Raw genomic sequence first — 16,872 nt, 5'->3', positions numbered from 1 at the left:
TAAATACAACACCCACAAACCTGACTGCAACAGCAGAAGGCATTTCCTTATTAAGCCAAGCACCCTAGAGAATAAATGAGGAAGGGCAAGTGTGTGTGTGTGCGTGTGTGTCTGTGTGTGTGCTCACGCGTGCGTCTGTGGTGGAAGGTGAAGGGGAGCGGATGGAATTTTTTTTCCATCTCCCTGAGCAGAGAACTTTTCCACTGCTATAAGGCAAAACTGCCAGAGAGTAGCAGAGCCAGTAAAAACAGAGCAGATAGATAACATCAGTGCTTAGTGGCTGGGCAGCTAAATATAGTGGCTGACAGTGTAAGGAAGAACAATCATTAATGTTTGGAATTGGCTTCATTAGGGCTTAGAGACAGCTGAGTGTGGTTCCTTAATTACTTCCGTTGCTAAATGGACTCTTCAGACTTCTGCTGTCTCCTCAGAACGGCCACGATGTGCAGAAATGGTAGCCAAGGAGGGGCTCTGCTGTCCCCCTCATGCTTGCAGCCCTGACTGCTGTGTGGGGACATCTGGAGCAGGTCAGAGCCAAGCAGAGGGTGTCCTGGTCCCGCAGCCACCCCGAGATCCCCCATGGATCCTTCCCACAAGTGGGATCATCTGAGGCACATCCAACTGCCTCCCTCCATCCTTAGACAGGCAGAGGACCAAGGGGAGGAGGAACAGAGAGTGCAGGCTGGGTGCCTTGGTATGTGCTCCTCTATGGCCAGACCCATGCTGTATACTCCTAGCCCTGCACTGGGCAATGTTCAGCCATTGGGAGGCCATGGGAAGCCTCCTGCCCTCTGTTTTTCAGAGGGGCTCAGGAGGAGCCATTGGCATCCCTGACACCTGCTCCCCTCTCCCCCACTCGTGTTTCCACTGGGGGGCAGTACATACAGGTGGGATGAGAGGCTGTTTGCCTGTAAATCTCTCTGGAGCAAGTCTCAAGATATTCTTGGGAGTCTGTCTCATACCCAAGTGCTGTCAGGAACAGGCAAGTTGCTGTGGGAAGCAGCAGCATATTATTGAAGCTCAGGGCATGGCTGGTGGCAGCCCCCCATGGGGTGGCCCACACTGTCACCCCCCCTACAACCAGGTGAGAGGCAGCAGCTGCTCAGGGTTGTGTGGGGATGCACAGGGATGTGCCATGTTTATTCTCCCATGCCAAGGTAGCTGGTGGAGGCAGGGAAGGAGGTTGAAGAGCTGCCTACTCTGTATTTTCACCACCCCTAACCCATAGCCCAGCCTGGATCCCTTTTCCCAGGTCCTGCTAGGTGTCTGGAAGGACAGGTGAGGGTGTATCTGGCAAGTAGGCTTCTCTGGAGACATCTGAATTTCTTGCCTACAATGACAAATATGTGGGTGGTTGTCAGTCTCCTGCTCTGTAAAAACAGGATTTGTCTTGCTTATATGTGGGTTTTTTTCCCTTGGTTTTGAGGGCTTTTTGTTGTAGCTCTGCATCTGGAGGCACTGTTTATTCTTTTGTTTACTCCCTGTGCCCAGGTTTTGAAGGACAGGGAGGGAGTGAAACCTGGTTGAAGAACCATCATTTTGCAAGATCTCTTGTGCCAGCAGAAAAGGCATTGTCATCCCAAATTTGCCAGGGCAAGGCAGTGTCTGGAGGGAAGGGCAGAGGCTGTGCTGTAAGATGCCCCTGCACCCTTGCAAAGCTGGGTGCACTTCGTGCTATTTTGTTTTTCATAGAATCATACAATAGTTTGGGTTGGAAGGGGCCTCAAAGAACACCTAGTTCTAACCCCCCTGCTCAGACAGGGACACCTTCCACCAGACCAGTTCACTCACAGCCCCACCCAGCCTGGCCTTGAACACTTCCAGGGATGGGGCACCCACACCTTCTCTGGACAACCTATTCCAGTGTCTCACCACTCTCACAGTAAAGAATTTCTTCCTAGTACCTAATTTAAATCCACTCTCTTCCAGTTTGAAACCATTACCCCTCATCTTGTTACCCATCCTTGTAAATATTCCCTCTACTTGTCATCCTCTGAGCCTGCTCAGGAAACTAGGTTGGAGTTTGGTTGGCACAGAGCTCAGGGATATGCTGACACCAAACTGTGTCAGCCCCCAAAATCCTGCTTGCCAGCACCCAGCCTGGTGGCTGCTCCCTGCCAGGGACAAGAGGAGAAGGCAAGTGGAGCAAACCCTTCATCCTTCAGGGCTTCCCCAGGGACTTTTTTCCCCATGTAGCAGCCAGATAATAAATGTAGCATAGCAGTGCATCACTCCCGTGGTATTTACAGCTCAGCCCTGTGAGTGGCACAGGGTTGATGGGAGCAGCAGGAGGAGCAGTGATGTGGGCACTTCTCTCCAGGGTAGGTTGCCAGGGGCATGTGTGCATGCAGGCTTCTGTCAGCAAGGTCCTAGGTGTGTGGACAGAGGATGTGTGCTGAGCTTCCTGGGATGACCCAAGTAGCAGGAGGCTCTCTGTGCAGTACCCTGCCTCCCAACACTCTGCAGTGGCAGGAATAGGAAGGGTTAACCATGGCTGGGCTGAGCCTGGGTGCAGCCTGTCCTTGCATCCAAGGAAGCCGTGGTTTTCCAGCCCTCTCTAGGTGTGTTTGCTTTATTGGCATGAATTCCTAGTCCTGGCTTGCATGAGTTTCTTGTGTGGGGCTTGGGTTCAATTTCACAGCTTGTGCTATGTAAATAATCATAACCATACTTTCTTGCTTTAAAAAAAATAATAAGGAAATCTCTCAGTCTGTGAACGGGGCACCTAGTGAGACTAGATCTGTATGCAGAGCACTTTTTGTCAGAGATCTTCTCTGTCTTTTCTGTAAGAAACACAAAAGTTTCTCCCTGTAATTTCTTTCCCAGTCTCGTGGTGTAATTTCCTTGGTCAGAGATTAAGCTCTTCCTCAATTTAGGAATGTGCTGTGTTTTGTCACTGCTTGACAACATCTGCGATGTGGTGACAAAACCAGGTGGCCAGTCCGGAGAAGACCAAAACAAAAAAGAGGGAAATAAAAGTTGTTGATACTGGGAACAGCAGTAATAATAGTGTGCATATGGAATTTCTATTGCAATCCAGGCAGCCTGGTTATTTACTTAAACGGGAAGCAAAAGGTGCTCAGCAAACAACAGGCTGTGCTTGCCCCCCCAGGAGCACACCCCAAATCCAGAGGCAGCCCCAGAGAACCTCGCGTTACTCCAGGCTGTGCTTTTAAAAGCATGTGTGTTTCTTTTTGTGCATCTACATACCTCCCACCTAGCAACCCTGTTCTGTCTCCTCCCCAGGGGCAACCCTCCTGCCAGGGACCGAGCCCACAGTGGACACAGTGTCAGTGCAGCCCATCCCAGCCTACTGGTATTATGTTCTTGCCTCCGGAGGTGCTGTTGTGGTGCTTGTCTCCATCGCGCTGGCCCTTGTGCTCCACTACCACCGGTTCCGCTATGCGGCCAAGAAGAGCGATCACTCCATCACCTACAAAACCTCCCACTATGCCAACGGGGCCCCCGTGGCCGTGGAGCCCACCCTAACTATAAAACTAGAGCAAGACCCCAGCTCACGCTGCTGAGAGCCGAACAAGAATGAGAGAGCAAACAAAACACAAACCAGACAGACAGACAGAAACTAAGACTTCAGATACTTTGCCTCAGTTTCGCACCTTTTTTTCTTACCTAGCATGCGTGTGAACTGTAGACATCTCCATCCCTTCTGCATCCCCCTCTGGTCCTCCCCGAATCTTTTATAAACTCTAAACTAATGCTGCATCTCGGATCACCAGAAGAGACACACCTCCCCTTCACTCAGAAGTCAACCCTCCCTTTCAATTACTTTTCAAAAACTCTTGGGTTGTCTGGTGGGGTTCTTTGTTGTGTTTGTTTGGGGAGTATTTTTTTGTTGTTGTTGGTAAGCTCATTTGGTTTGTTTTTTCTATCCTGGAAGCTCGTGTGGGTGCAGCTTGTGCATGTGTGTGCTAAATCCGTGTGTGAGTGTGCATGGGATGTGTGCATCTGACTGACTGAATGTATATTTAGAAACAGCCCCTTTTGAATTTGCTTGTTATTGTTTCTGCTTGCACAGGGAATGTGTGGGATTTTTTTCCTTTTAAATTCCCCCCCCTTCCCACCTTTCCTTTGGAAGGTCTGGGACACATTTATGGTAAATACCCTGATTTGTTTACTTGGGGAAGAAAGCCCTGCTTTTTTGTTGCCTTATCTAGCTTTGGCTGGGTTTCTTGTTTGATATTGCTAATGACTCATGTGCAAAATGAGAAGAGGCCAGGCTGGACAGTAGGAATGTCCACCTCAGATGGCTAGAAGAATTCAGAGAGGTCATAGATGTCCAAAAAGTAAGATCTCTCCATCTTATTCTTTCTGCAGCCAACATGATAACACAGCCATTGTTTGGAAGGAAGAGGGGAAACCCTCCCCTTCCCCCACCCACAAAGTGAATCTATTTAAAGTTGCCTTATAAAAAAGAAGCTCATAATGAATGTTTTGTTTGTATCTGTTAAAGCCAGCCTTAAGGTAACACATAGACTTCAGCAGGTCTAAGGTGGATGCTAAGTACTGTAGTTTCTTCAGAATTGAAGGTTTATTTATTTTGTAAGTAATCCTCTCTCTGGTTGCTGATGGTTTTGCTCTTTACACAGGGAAGGGGGAGAGGACTTCTCCTTGTCTTTCTGCTAGAAATGGTCAAGGGAAAAGTATATTTCTTCTTTCTGAGTTTTGGGTTTGTATTTTTTTTCCTCTGTCAAATTCATAGCTGCTGAATCATTAAAAAATTGCCAATTGACTTTCTAGAATGTCAGTTAGTTTTGCATTTGCTCATGTTCTGCTTCTTAAAGCACCGGTAGTATCTAGGAAAGCAAAGCCTAACAGGCAAGCCCTGGGGGGGCAGCTACTGCTGCTGCCTTAACCAGGGAGGTGAGATGCCTCTGACTGTTGAATGGCCCAGCATATTATAGTGGAAATGCCTTATATAAATTACTGAATGATGACATGAGAAAGTGGATTGAATCATTAACTCTAACCTGTTTGCAGGCAAAAAAAGTACCTTCAGTGAGCAAGGTTCTCCATCTTGTGTTCATTTGTGATGAGTGATCAGGTTCCCTCCCTCCTCCTAAACTTGCTAGTGCTCCCCAGCCCTCATTTGTCCGTGAATATTGGATAGAATTAATTGAGGTGAGCAGCTCTGTTGACTCCCCTGCAGTCTTGAGCTTTCTTTTGGTTGAAGGAAAAAGTGAAATCACAAGCAGTGCTGTTCATGTGTAGCATGAGCTGCTATTTCAGCAGAGCCCTCTCTTCAGAGGATCTCAGTTGATGGAGGTGCCACACTCCCCTCCCTCCCTGCCTTTATTCATGCAGCCTGTTCCAGCTGCTCATGCTGTTGACTCAACAGATTTCAGCAGGACTCCCTCAGCAGCGAGTGTCCAAAACAAGCAGGGAGCACAGAAAAACCCAGGGTGATTTGGCACGGTGAGCACGTGTTTGGGGCAGCATCCCCCATGAGTTCCCATGAGCTTTTGAAGGGCAGCAGGGACATGCATGTCCCAGCAGGACCTGTGAAGGATCTGGGGGGACTCCTGTCACCTTGCAGGTGGTACTGCCCAGGGGTCCCCAGAGAAGGGCTTCCAGGGTCAGGGCTGCTCTCTCAGTGAACATCCTCATCATGCAGCACTGGTATGTATGGTTTGTGATGTGAAATCCCACCTCCCCTCAGCCAGCTGCAGATTGAAACAGATATGAAATATCAGCATGTGCTTGTTGCATTTTCAGGACAGCCCAAGCCCATGTCAGCAGGTGATACTGTCACTTTTCCAAAGTCACTTCAATCTCTCTAGGTCAGGACATCCCCTCTCTTCATCCAGTTTCTGGTCCGTAGACTCTAGCAAGTGTGCATTGGAGTGTCAGGGAGGAGAATGTTTCACCCTGTCTTTCAAACCAAAATTACCAAAGACAAGACAGAAGGTCTCTTTGAGGTTTTTATTCCCAGTTCTCCCCCACTCCTCCAGCCCTGACATCTCCAGCATTGCCCAGTTGCCTGTGTGTGAAAAATATCTTGTGAAAATTTGAAACTCTTTGAAGATGTATTGTGTGGAATGTAATAAAATTATAATATTTTTATACAAATATCTGGGGGTTTTCTTCTTTCTTTGCTAACGAGAACACTCTCAATTGAAGCAAGCTGGTGTTGCAGAACTCCATGTTTCCTTTCAGAGCACCAGACTATATCCTTTAGGACAGTGAAGCTCCCACTCTGCACATCTGCATCTAACTCCCAGTTCCTGGCAGCCCAGCTGGTGTGTGCACCCTGCCTTACTGCACTCAGGATTGGGCCATTAACAACAGCTTTTAGATCCATTACATTTGTACCAGTCCTTAGTGGGAGTTTTGGGCAGCTGGACTGACACTTAGGATTGTTTGGAGATTTTGCAAATATTGCTTAAGTGCTAAATTGCTCAAAGTGATTATGCAGAATTTCTCTGTCCAGAGCCCCAAGAGACAGGATGTCCGACTTCCCTGGGCCCTGGGGACTTGCTCAGCTGCCAGCTCAGCTGAACTGCCTGCTCATACCTGAGCACAATGAAAACTGGTTAAGCCATAACCAAAATTAATAATAAAAATGGCTAATGTGTTCCTCTCCTGCAAAATCCTTGCTGGGCCTCTGCATGTTGGACTGCAGAACAGAGCTGTGCAGGAGCAGCCAGGGTGCCACAACACTGAGGGTTTGGAGAAGTGTGTGTCCCACTACCTGAGTCCTTCCAGCTTGTTACAGAGACCTTTTGACCTCCTCATCTTTTTCTGGTGTACATTTTGTGCCTTTAGAAGAGTCAGATGCATTACATTTCATATGAAATATATTTTGAGAGGTTTATCTTTCCCTCCTGCATTTTTTCTAACTCTTACCCTGACATAAATCTCAGCTTTACAATGAAGCTTCCTGGATTTGCTAGTAATTCAGGCCATCAACAAAATATTATTCAAATGTAATCCATTGCTTTGGCTGTTCAAACACAAGCAAAACTGAGCATCCGTGCCTTTTTGTTTTGGTTTTTTCCCTCCAATTGTGCTGCTAGCCCCATACACTTGTAATTTCCATTTTGTACACTCTAGTGGCTGTCCAAGCAAAATTCAAAACAAAATACACACATGTGAAAAGCAGGGAGGGAAAGACTGGCTGATGGCTTCCCAATTAGGGAGAAAAGAATTCTGTTAACTGAATAGATGAAAAGGGAGGAATCATTCAGGGTGTAATTATTCCATATGTTCCTCACACACAGACTGACCAGAGAGTTGGGTGCTTTTCATGCTGCAGCACATCAAAGGGAAGAAAGTAGCCAAAATAGCACAATTTGTTTAAAAAGATAAATACAACTTGGGGTGATTTTGATGCAATCTCCTGTACAGATTAGTTCAGGTGTTTAAGAGGGTAATCTTTTTGGAGCAGTGGTAGAGACTTCATATTTCAGCGAGTGGCATTAGGGGTGGGAGCCTGATGTCTCCTGTGAACTGTAGAGAGAGTCCGTACATGGCTCCCCCAGTTTTCTGTGGGGTGATGGTGTCTGGTTTTTAGTCTCAGCTGTTGCTGCTGTGTTGTTGGGAAAGCAGCCCCGTGGGTGGGAGAGGGCCCACAGGCACCCTCTGCGAGCACCAGCACAAAGCCAGTTCCAAATGGGGGTGTGCAAGAGGGAGTGATGGCCTGGCAGAGCTGTGCTGCTCCTTGCCCTCACAGTATCCATGTGCCCAGGATAATTAATGGCTGAAGAGCAGGCTGCAGACCTTGGTGCTCATCCACCCAACCTGGAGGCTGGATGTAGAGCCAAGGCCATCCTTCTACTGGGGCAAACACCTGCAGGATGACATTTGGCATAGCAAACCCAGATCTTCCAGGCTGCAAGGTTGTCTTTTGAGGTTGTCTTTTTCCTGGGCAGGGTTGAAATCTGCCAGCTGGTGAATGCAAGGGGATGAGGTAGGAACTGGATTGTGCATTGTCCTACCTTGGGATTTTTGCCCCTCTGGAGACGCTGTGAAAACCTCCTGACTTTCTCAGGGCCAGCCTTGTCCGGGCAGCAGAGCTTGGCACACAGACACCAGGCAAGGGCCCCAAGACAAGCTTGGATAGCCTCTTGGCTTATTGCCACAGCTCCTCCAGCAGCTTTGGCAGCTCCTGGCAGCAATTGCAGGCATGACTGCCAGTTTGAGGAATAGTGTCGTTTGCCATCGCTGCTGTAAAAACAAACAGCAACAAAAGGGAGGGGGATAAACATATCAGGATGCTTCAGAGCTGCCAGCTTCACCTCGGGCTGACAGCCCTGCCCTTGCACCCACAAGCTGCATGGTTTGGGGCTGGTGAGCTCCACTATGGAGCACTGAACCCAAATAGTGGCTTCTTACCTGGGTAAGAAACCCCAGTGCTAAGGGAGAGAAAAACTGAGCTGCATAATCCCACTGTCATCCCATATGTACGTATACTACCACCATTTCCCTTAATCCAGTGGCAATGAGAGGTGCAAAAGCAGGACATGCTGGGAAGGTGTGCCAGGGCTGGAAATGGTTGTCTGCTCATCGTCACCTTGGCACCAAGCATCCAGCCTGGAATTTCTGTCACCTGAGCACTTTTGGTGGAGATCTTCACCTGCCCAGCTGTGATTTCCCCACTTGCAGGAAGCCAAGGAGGCTCCTGGGTGCTCCCTGGGTTAAGGATAGTACCAAAAGGTTACTCTGCACTCTGGAACAGTCCTGAGACCATCTGAGGATAAGGTCCAAGGGTTCCTGCACTGCAGAGGGTAGGTGAGCAGGGGAGAGGCTGCTTGTTTGCTTTCTTTAATGCCCAGCTGTAGCTGAGTGATTTGAGTGATTTGTAGCCAAATCACTGTTTTAATTTCCAATTTGGAAGGGATTCAGCTCTTTTGTAGATGAAAATTTTTGCATGTTTCTGGAAAAAAAGTGGGAAGAAGAGAAGTGAGGTGGATTTTCATCTGGAAATAGATCAGTGGGGGATTCAGAAGGAGGGTTTCTGCCTGGAGCCTGTGTTGTTGCTTTGAGCAGCCCTTCCTCACTGACTGAGGGTGGGAAGTGTTGTCCCCCAGCTCCAGGGTTCCCACTGGAGGCTCAGCACTGTGCTGCTGCCAAACCCACGGTGGGAAGGCAAGGCCACGGAGGCTGCTTTGCAAAACAGAATTATGTGTGTCGGAGTCATAGCCATTGCTGTGGAGAGAAAAGGGCTGGAAATGAGTAACAGATGTTACTGGGGAGCAAAAGAATGTAGGTAGCAGAGCCTCCAAACCACCATCACCTGGGTCCTGCCTGGTTGGCCCCAGAGCCCACAGACTCCTGCAGAAAGTGGGGAGTGGGAGCCCAGGAACACCAAAAGCATGTTCCCTTGAGCTCTGCAGACCAGGCATCCTTGCATCAGAGAGGCGGGCAAGAAAAAGGGCTGGAAATTGCTGGAAATTTGATATATCATTTGGGAAAAGCCCAAGAGGCATCTCAGCCACAGTCTGCAAATGTCGGTGTGCAGATTCACGTGGTGAGAGCCAGATTTTTGCCCTATCATGGAGGGACCTGGCAGGAGGCAGTAGAGTTGAACCAGACAAAGATAGTACAGAAAGAAATAGCAATTTTTGGTTTTTCAGTGGTGGTATTTGCCTTGGAGGAATGTGTCTAGGCTCTAGCAATTGGGGCTGGGGGTCATCTCCAAAGCAAAATCTCTTGTTTTGTTGCAAAGGACTGTTTGAGGTGGTCAGCCCTTCTATAAGCTCATGTAAGCAAGCTGGCATTGAGCTTGCATGGTGCAGGGAAGTCCATATGATGTGCTGACCTCAGCTTTGCAGAGGTGAGCTGCCTGGGGTGGGTTTAGAGAGCTTTCCTGCAGAGGGATGTGTGTGTCCATGGGACACTGAAGAACCTCATCTGTTCTTGTGACTTCCCCATCCATCTTGGCAAGGAGTACCCAGCATATAGAATCATAGAATCATAGAATTGGCTGGGTTGGAAGGGACCTCAGAGATCATCAAGTCCAACCCTTGAACCACCGCTGCAGTTACCAGACCATGGCACTGAGTGCCACATCCAGTCTCTTTTTAAATATCTCCAGGGATGGAGAATCCACTACTTCCCTGGGCAGTCCATTCCAATGTCTGATCACCCTCTCCGTAAAGAAATTCTTTCTAATATCCAACCTAAACTTCACTCTCCTTCCAGTAACACCTTCCTTGTACCAATCCCTGCCCTTGCTACTATTTTAAAAAATATGTACATATAAAATGACTTAATCTCTGCAAATACTGATTCTCTCCTGCTCTCCCTCCATGTGAGTTCATATGAATATGGTACTTAAGTTGCTCCTTGTCTTTGATTAGAATCTCATTTTCTTTTTTTCAGGTCCTATAAATTAGCCTTTTAGCAGGCAGCACTCTCAGATCCAACCAATAACAGCCTTCTCTCAGCATCACTAACATCATTGTTTCAGCATGACCAGCTAGGTGCTCACAGCCATTATTCAGCAAATACACTTTAAAAAGGGCCTTTCACTCCAGAAAAAGTGCTCCTTCTGCTTAAATACAGTTCCCCCTGACTTGCTTGCCTAATCTTCTCCAGTATATTTTTTGCCATTTAAAAATGCAAAGTAAATTGTGCCTTTAAGTTGCCCTGTAAGGAAGCAGCACGGGTCAATGTATGTCACTGGAATATTATTTAATTATGTGTGTGTGTGAGTACATATATATATATAAATTAATACTGTAAGATAATATTATTATCATAGTATAAAATAACAATATAATTATATATGTGCAGTATAAATTACACTGGAATAGGTTGCCCAGGGACGTGGTTGAGTCGCCACCCCTGGATGTGTTTAAGGGTCATTTAGGTGTGGTGTTGGGGGATATGATTTAGGGGCCAACTTAGTAGTAGGGATGATGTAGGGATAGTAGGGATACTCTACTTTCAGTAGGGATGATGTTTGGACTCAATGATCCCAAGGGTATTTTGCAACCTGAAAAATTCTATGATTCTGTGTTTCTTGCATTCTGCCCTGTCTTGCAGAGGTTTTCTGGGGACCATTTTCCAAAGGAGATCACTTTCCATAGCCTGCTCCACTTGTGACAATACTGCTGGGATTAGTCACAGGGGAACAGTAAGTGATGACAAACAGCAGGCAGGATTCTGTGACAGGAAATCATCTTCACTGAGACCATCAGCTTCAGTTCCCACAGACAGCAACTCAGACAGAGCTGGTTTTGGTAATGACTCAAGAAAGCCCAGTATGGAAAAAGAAAATACACCGAGCTGTATTTTTCCAAAACCAGCACAGAGGTTGTGGGACAATGCAATCTAATAGCAATTAAATGACATGTGGAGAACAGAAGAATGAGGGCCTACCACAAATCCGAGGAGGAAGAGGAATGGCCAAGGAGGAGCATATTATTTAATCAGGATTTGGAGTCATATTAGCATGGGGTATAGGGAAAATTTCTAGAAGAGTAAATAGATTTTGGTCTGGGGTTTTTGTATAAAAAACTCTCTCTACAAGTTTCCCCAGTGCTCCTTCCTTTCAGGCTGAAAGAACTAGTGCTCCTTTGAAAGTGTTGATTAAACAACACTTAGGGTTTTTTTCTGTTTTTTCCCTCAAGGCTATCTTGGAAAAGACAAAAAAAAAAAACCAACCAAAAAAAAAAAAAAAACCAAACAAACAAACAAAAAAAAACACATCAAATTGCTTACTTGTTCTCACACAAAATTTAGAAGAGCTACAATACGGAACAGCAAAGACCTTCCAGTGGCCTTTCCCTGCATGTGAGCTCCTTGAACAGTTCCTAGTCCAATTCCCACCTTTGCTCATACTCAAACAAGCTACAGTTTCTGTGCAGTTGTGTGGGTGACACAAATGGCAAATTTCACTGCTTGTCTTCTGATGGAGGACTGGCAAAGCAGACGTTGCCATGTGTGAACTGTTTTGCAAGTTATTTTTCCACATGTTCAGCTCTAAATGTTTACCAGAGGCCCTCAGGCAGTTCTTCCAGCCCTAAGATGTTGCCATCTGGGCCTGTCAGTTCTGGAAGTGTTGTGAAATCGTGTGAACTTGCTGATAAAGTGAGGATTTACAGAAGAGGGTGTGCATCTATGTTTCTTCAACAAGATACCAGCAGTCTGAAGTCAGCTTAATCACCTGGCTCAGTAGATGCAGAGCTTGCTGTCAGGAGGGGCAAGTGTTGGGTTTTGTGTGTTCCTGTTGTCAGCTTCACTTGAAAATTCAAAGAATTCCTTTAATCATTTGAGTGTGAAGGACAAAAGACAATCCTGGCCAAAGAATGGGTATTTTGGGAAGTTATTGGTAGCCCCAGCACAGAGGATCACTGCAGCTATAGTGGCATTCAGCAGAGCCCTGGCTCTGGAAGTGAACTTGAGATGTTGCTGGTGAGGGTTGCTTGATACCATTACCTGTGATATGAAAAAAAAAATGGGTTTGACAATTCAGGAAGCCTTTTCAAGTCCTAAATCTCAATTCAATTGTGAACAAATATTATAAGGGTTTGAATAATTTCTTTGTATGTGGCGTTTTAGTCACAAGTTACATTATTTGGTTTTGGTTGTTTATAAGTAGCCTCTTTAAACTCTTCTTGTAGTTTTTGGGTAAGACACACAGTAGCCTTGGTTTTCAGCCACAACTATTTCAAGGATGTGACCTCTACTGCTTTCTAGTAATCCTTGATTTTCTGCATTCCTGATCATTTCAAGGTACCTCATCATCTGAGCACCCCAAGTTACAGTCAGCTTTGAAAAAAATCTAAGCAGGTCACAATGACAGAGTGTGTTATTTTGGAAAACTGAAAGAGAACCATGGTATCTGTATTTAGAGATAATGCTAGGAAGACTGCACAGGAAAATAACTTACTTCTGCTCAGATGCTGCACATGTGTATTTGGTGCTTGATTTGTGCTGAAAAATAAAATATCACAGCTGAAAGGAACTTGGATCAGAGAAGTGTTAGCATAAATGCCTAGACATGGACACCAATTTGCTGCTCTCCCCATTTCAACCAGATTTTCCATTAAAACATACAAGGATGATAACATGACTTGCTCAAATTACTATGAATTTACCTGAAAAACAAAAAGAAACTTGATCATTGAAACTTTGTGTGCAATAAGATGCATGGGAAAAGATTAAAAGTAGAGTGTGCTAAATGGCTCTAGCATTAGTGACAAGTAATGATAGGCACTAAGATTCTATTCAAAGTTGTTACATTAATACCCATGAGCATGTTAATAGTGAATTGTGGCCATTATGCAGGCACCAGTGATAACATCTTAGTGCTATTCAGGTTATCTGGTTTCTTTGCTTTTTGCTTGCTCTCTTCTTAAAAGCTGCTCTTCTGGTGGTCATGAAATGTGATGTGGTGAGCAGATCCTGTTCTCTTGAGGGTTCAGTAGTCTTCATTGGGTGGCCAAAGGGAGAAGATTGATTTCTTGCTGCTTCCATGATGAAAAGCGTTGCAATAATTCAGCTATTGCTTTCTTCTGGCCAGTTTTACAATCCAGTGACTGGTGGCAATAAAGCCTCTGAAAAGCCTCTTTAAAAAAATAGTGCTTCCCATTTTGTTGTTCTAGTGAACTTTCCAAGGATGGAGGATGACTTTCCAGTCTCCAAGGAAGATTTTGAAGACAGTGATGATCCAGGTTGGCACCAAATGTCAGATGTGTGGGATTATGTGGGGGAGGTTGTGTGTTTCAGTATCAGATGCTACCATTACTGTCACACCTCTGCTGTAATGGGTATTAGGAGCTAGAACAACCTTGAGAATGTACACACTCAAGTGGTGCTCCAGTGCCTGGGCACAGACATTAGTTTTCTTTTCTTGTTTTCCTTTCTCAACAGCCAGCAACCCTGGAAATTCAATTTATTGTATTTGTGTTAGGACAAGTGGAACTGATCTTTCATCTCTCAAGCATTAATTGCTGCTTGCATGGCATTTTGACTTGTAAATTGAGAAAATTAAGTCTGAGAGCTGTGACAGAATATTTCCATAGTTTTGAACCCAATGGAACTCGAAGGTCCAGAGTTTCAGTGAACATAAAATGCTCGCATGATATTTACATAGGCTGAAGTGTAGAAGTGATGAAGGGCACCTCCCTTTCTTGGTAGTTTGGTGCTTCATTTTACTTGGAGACCTGGGCTAATGAGTCCTGCTGGATATACCTATAGGGGGGGCTTATAGTCTTGTAAGGCCATCACAAGGTGATAAGGTGATAAGGTGATAAGGTGAGGGGGGCAGGGAGGGAAGCAGTCCCTGGATAATAAGTCCCCATTCCAGTGCAGATTACTTTGGATTGGCTTGGAACAACACACTGTTCTCTACTAACTCTCCAGGAACCCCTAAGCTGGATAAAGAAAAAAGCTGGCTCTACACCCTGGATCCCATCCTGGTGACCATCATAGCCATGAGTTCCCTCGGTGTCCTTCTTGGGGCCATCTGTGCCGGGCTGCTCCTCTACTGCACCTGCTCCTATGCTGGGCTGTCCTCACGGAGCTCCACCACCCTGGAGAACTACAACTTCGAGCTCTACGATGGCATCAAGCACAAGGTCAAGATGAACCACCAGAAGTGCTGCTCAGAGGCCTGATGGGTGCCCTGGGGACCACCCTCAGTGCTGCACCCCATGAGGTGGGCTGGCGAGGAGTTACTTTTTTTGCTGTCTTTTATGGGAACTGAATGGCACGATGGGGGGAGTGAGGGGAGGCACTGCTCCTGTTGCCAGGTCCCACCAGCAGGTCACCAGGACTGAGCAGGCACTCCCACAAACTGGACTGTTCCAGTGAGGTGGGATTAGACCCTTGGTTGTTGGTTCATCTTCATTTTCTGCTGATGTGAGTGGCTGGAACATGGTAAGGGAGACAGGTTTAACTTTTGGTTGTGAGAAACAGAATATTGATTATTTCCCACCTCCTTTCTTTGGTGAGTTGTTGAGAAGGCTGAAGGATTTCTTCAGCCACTCTGTCTTTAAAAATAACATAAGAACACACACACACATAGATCCTGCCCATTTTAGACCCTGTCCAGATCCTATTTTGGTGTAAGGATTCAAGCACCTCATGCTAAGTCTTGGGAGGTGTAGTTTCCAGTTCTGAAAATGGAAGCATGTTATTACCTGTTACTTTCCTTCTCCTGTTAGGGGGCAAAGGTGGAATACTTCTCAAGTCATTAAGAAATAAAATAGAAAGGAAACACTATGTGTAGAATCACTTCTTTGAGGAAAGCTGAAGAGCCTTAAAGTGATTTGTGAATAAGAGCCATTTATTAAATCCAGATCTTGGATTGCAACAGCTGAGGCCTTCATTGGGAAGCCTTTTCTTTGAATCTCCCACCCCTCTTGATCCTTTTTTCTTTTTTTTTCTTTTTTTTTTTTTTTTTTTTTTTTTTTTTTTTTTTTTTTTTTGCTATAATGAGAAAATTGCAGCAAACAACAGATAGAGCCTGTGAGGCTCCTGGTGTTCAGGCGATAGCTTTGGGAAAAGGGCTTCAGTCCCAGTTTGATGTGAGGCACAGTACTGAGGCCTCTTGAGAGTGCCAAGGAGGAAAAATGGACAGGGAAAAAGCTCCAGGAGATTGGCCTTGGCACCCACTGCCCTCACTTACCTTTGTGGTGCTCCCCTTCTCCCTGGAGCTCACACCCTCAGCACCAGTGGACCAAACGACTGCTTGTTACATCCCCTTTGGAGCAAAGCTGCACTGCTCCTGACAAGCAGCAAAAACCTGAGGTTTTATTTATGAGCTGTGATTTGTTTTACTTTGAACAAGTGCCTTAGAAGAAGTATTTTTTCTCCATCTGATGATCAGTGCTGTATCAAACAAGAAGTGTTTCCTGGCAAAACACTCTTCTTCACCACTCTCTACTAGGTAGAGCCTGGCTGAAGAAGTTTGGTCCTTCCAGTTTCAAGTGGTCTGGTTACATTGTCTAGCATGGAATACCTTTCCATTTACCACTGTGCTGTGGGAGAGGGTTGTTATGAAAACAGTTTAATGGAGAAAAAGGGTTCAAATTCTGGGCCACAAGCCAATGCCTTCATTTCCAGTTCAGTACAGACAGATCTCCCCTACCACCTTGCACATATGTAAGTGAGAAACCTTTCCAACATGTTCGGTTTGCTTTTCCAGGGGTTCTTTGGAAATACCTGAACATGTCCTGATTTCACATTTTGCCTAGCAAATAGATTGGGTTGCAGATGGAATTTTTTTTTTCCCCCCACTTTCCCCAGAGCGCCCAACGTGTGATGTGCTGTGGAGCTCAGCTTGCACAGCCCCTGCAAACACATCCTGCAGGAAGCCAGGTGTTTGGGTAGATGAGCAACATCTGGAGAGGAGATGACCACAGCTGCTCCATGTTGTGGTGGGAACAGGAACATTAGTTTGCATGAGAAGTTCCATCAGACAGTAAGTTTTTAGGAAAAAAAAAAAAAAAAAAAAAAAAGGAAAAAGACTTCTCCACTGTAATAGAGATTGGTGTGTAACTGGGAAAGCAGATACCAGCAGCTGTCATCAAAACATCCATGGTTCATCCATGCTCTCAAAGAGATGTGCACACACAAAGGCCTTCTTCATTTTTTAAATTCACACTGTGCACCCAACAGAAACAGCAGTAAATGGATCTCAGATTCTCCTTTTGAATCACCTTCTTTCATTTGGCGTTCCTCACGGACATATTTCCACAGGAGTGTTATTTTACTGTACAAAAGAAGCATAGGCAGTAAGAGGAAATGTACCAGACCATTTCAAAGCTGGATTGCTACTGCTGCTGCTGCTCGGTGATTTTATCCCCTTCAAACGGGAGAGAGGAAGGGTGAATGGAAAAGGACCATACAGTAGAAAAGTTGACTTAGGCAAACAATAGGTGAAAATATATAATTAAAGAG

At 45.8% G+C, this 16,872-nt stretch overlaps 1 protein-coding gene across 4 annotated transcripts in view; it reads left to right on the top strand.

Annotated features, from left to right (window-relative positions):
* The window catches only part of NRP2 (neuropilin 2), a 92,096-nt gene extending 76,766 nt beyond the window's left edge, over positions 1–15,330 (top strand). For 2 of the 4 annotated variants that reach the window (XM_030453940.1, XM_030453941.1), the window contains exons 16-17: positions 13,572–13,640; positions 14,332–15,330. In XM_030453940.1, coding sequence (XP_030309800.1) covers positions 13,572–13,640; positions 14,332–14,585 — 323 coding nt within the window. In that variant the 3' untranslated portion in view covers positions 14,586–15,330. Of the gene's footprint in view, positions 1–3,246; positions 6,081–13,571; positions 13,641–14,331 lie in introns of those variants that run through there. The other 2 variants (XM_030453943.1, XM_030453942.1) reach the window with 2 other exon arrangements.
* Positions 15,331–16,872: the final 1,542 nt, after the last annotated feature.

The sequence above is a fragment of the Calypte anna genome, chromosome 7, assembly GCF_003957555.1.
Source record: "Calypte anna isolate BGI_N300 chromosome 7, bCalAnn1_v1.p, whole genome shotgun sequence".
Taxonomy (NCBI): Eukaryota; Metazoa; Chordata; class Aves; order Apodiformes; family Trochilidae; genus Calypte; species Calypte anna.
Note: the sequence above shows the minus strand (reverse complement) of the source record. Positions and strands in the feature narration are given on the sequence as shown.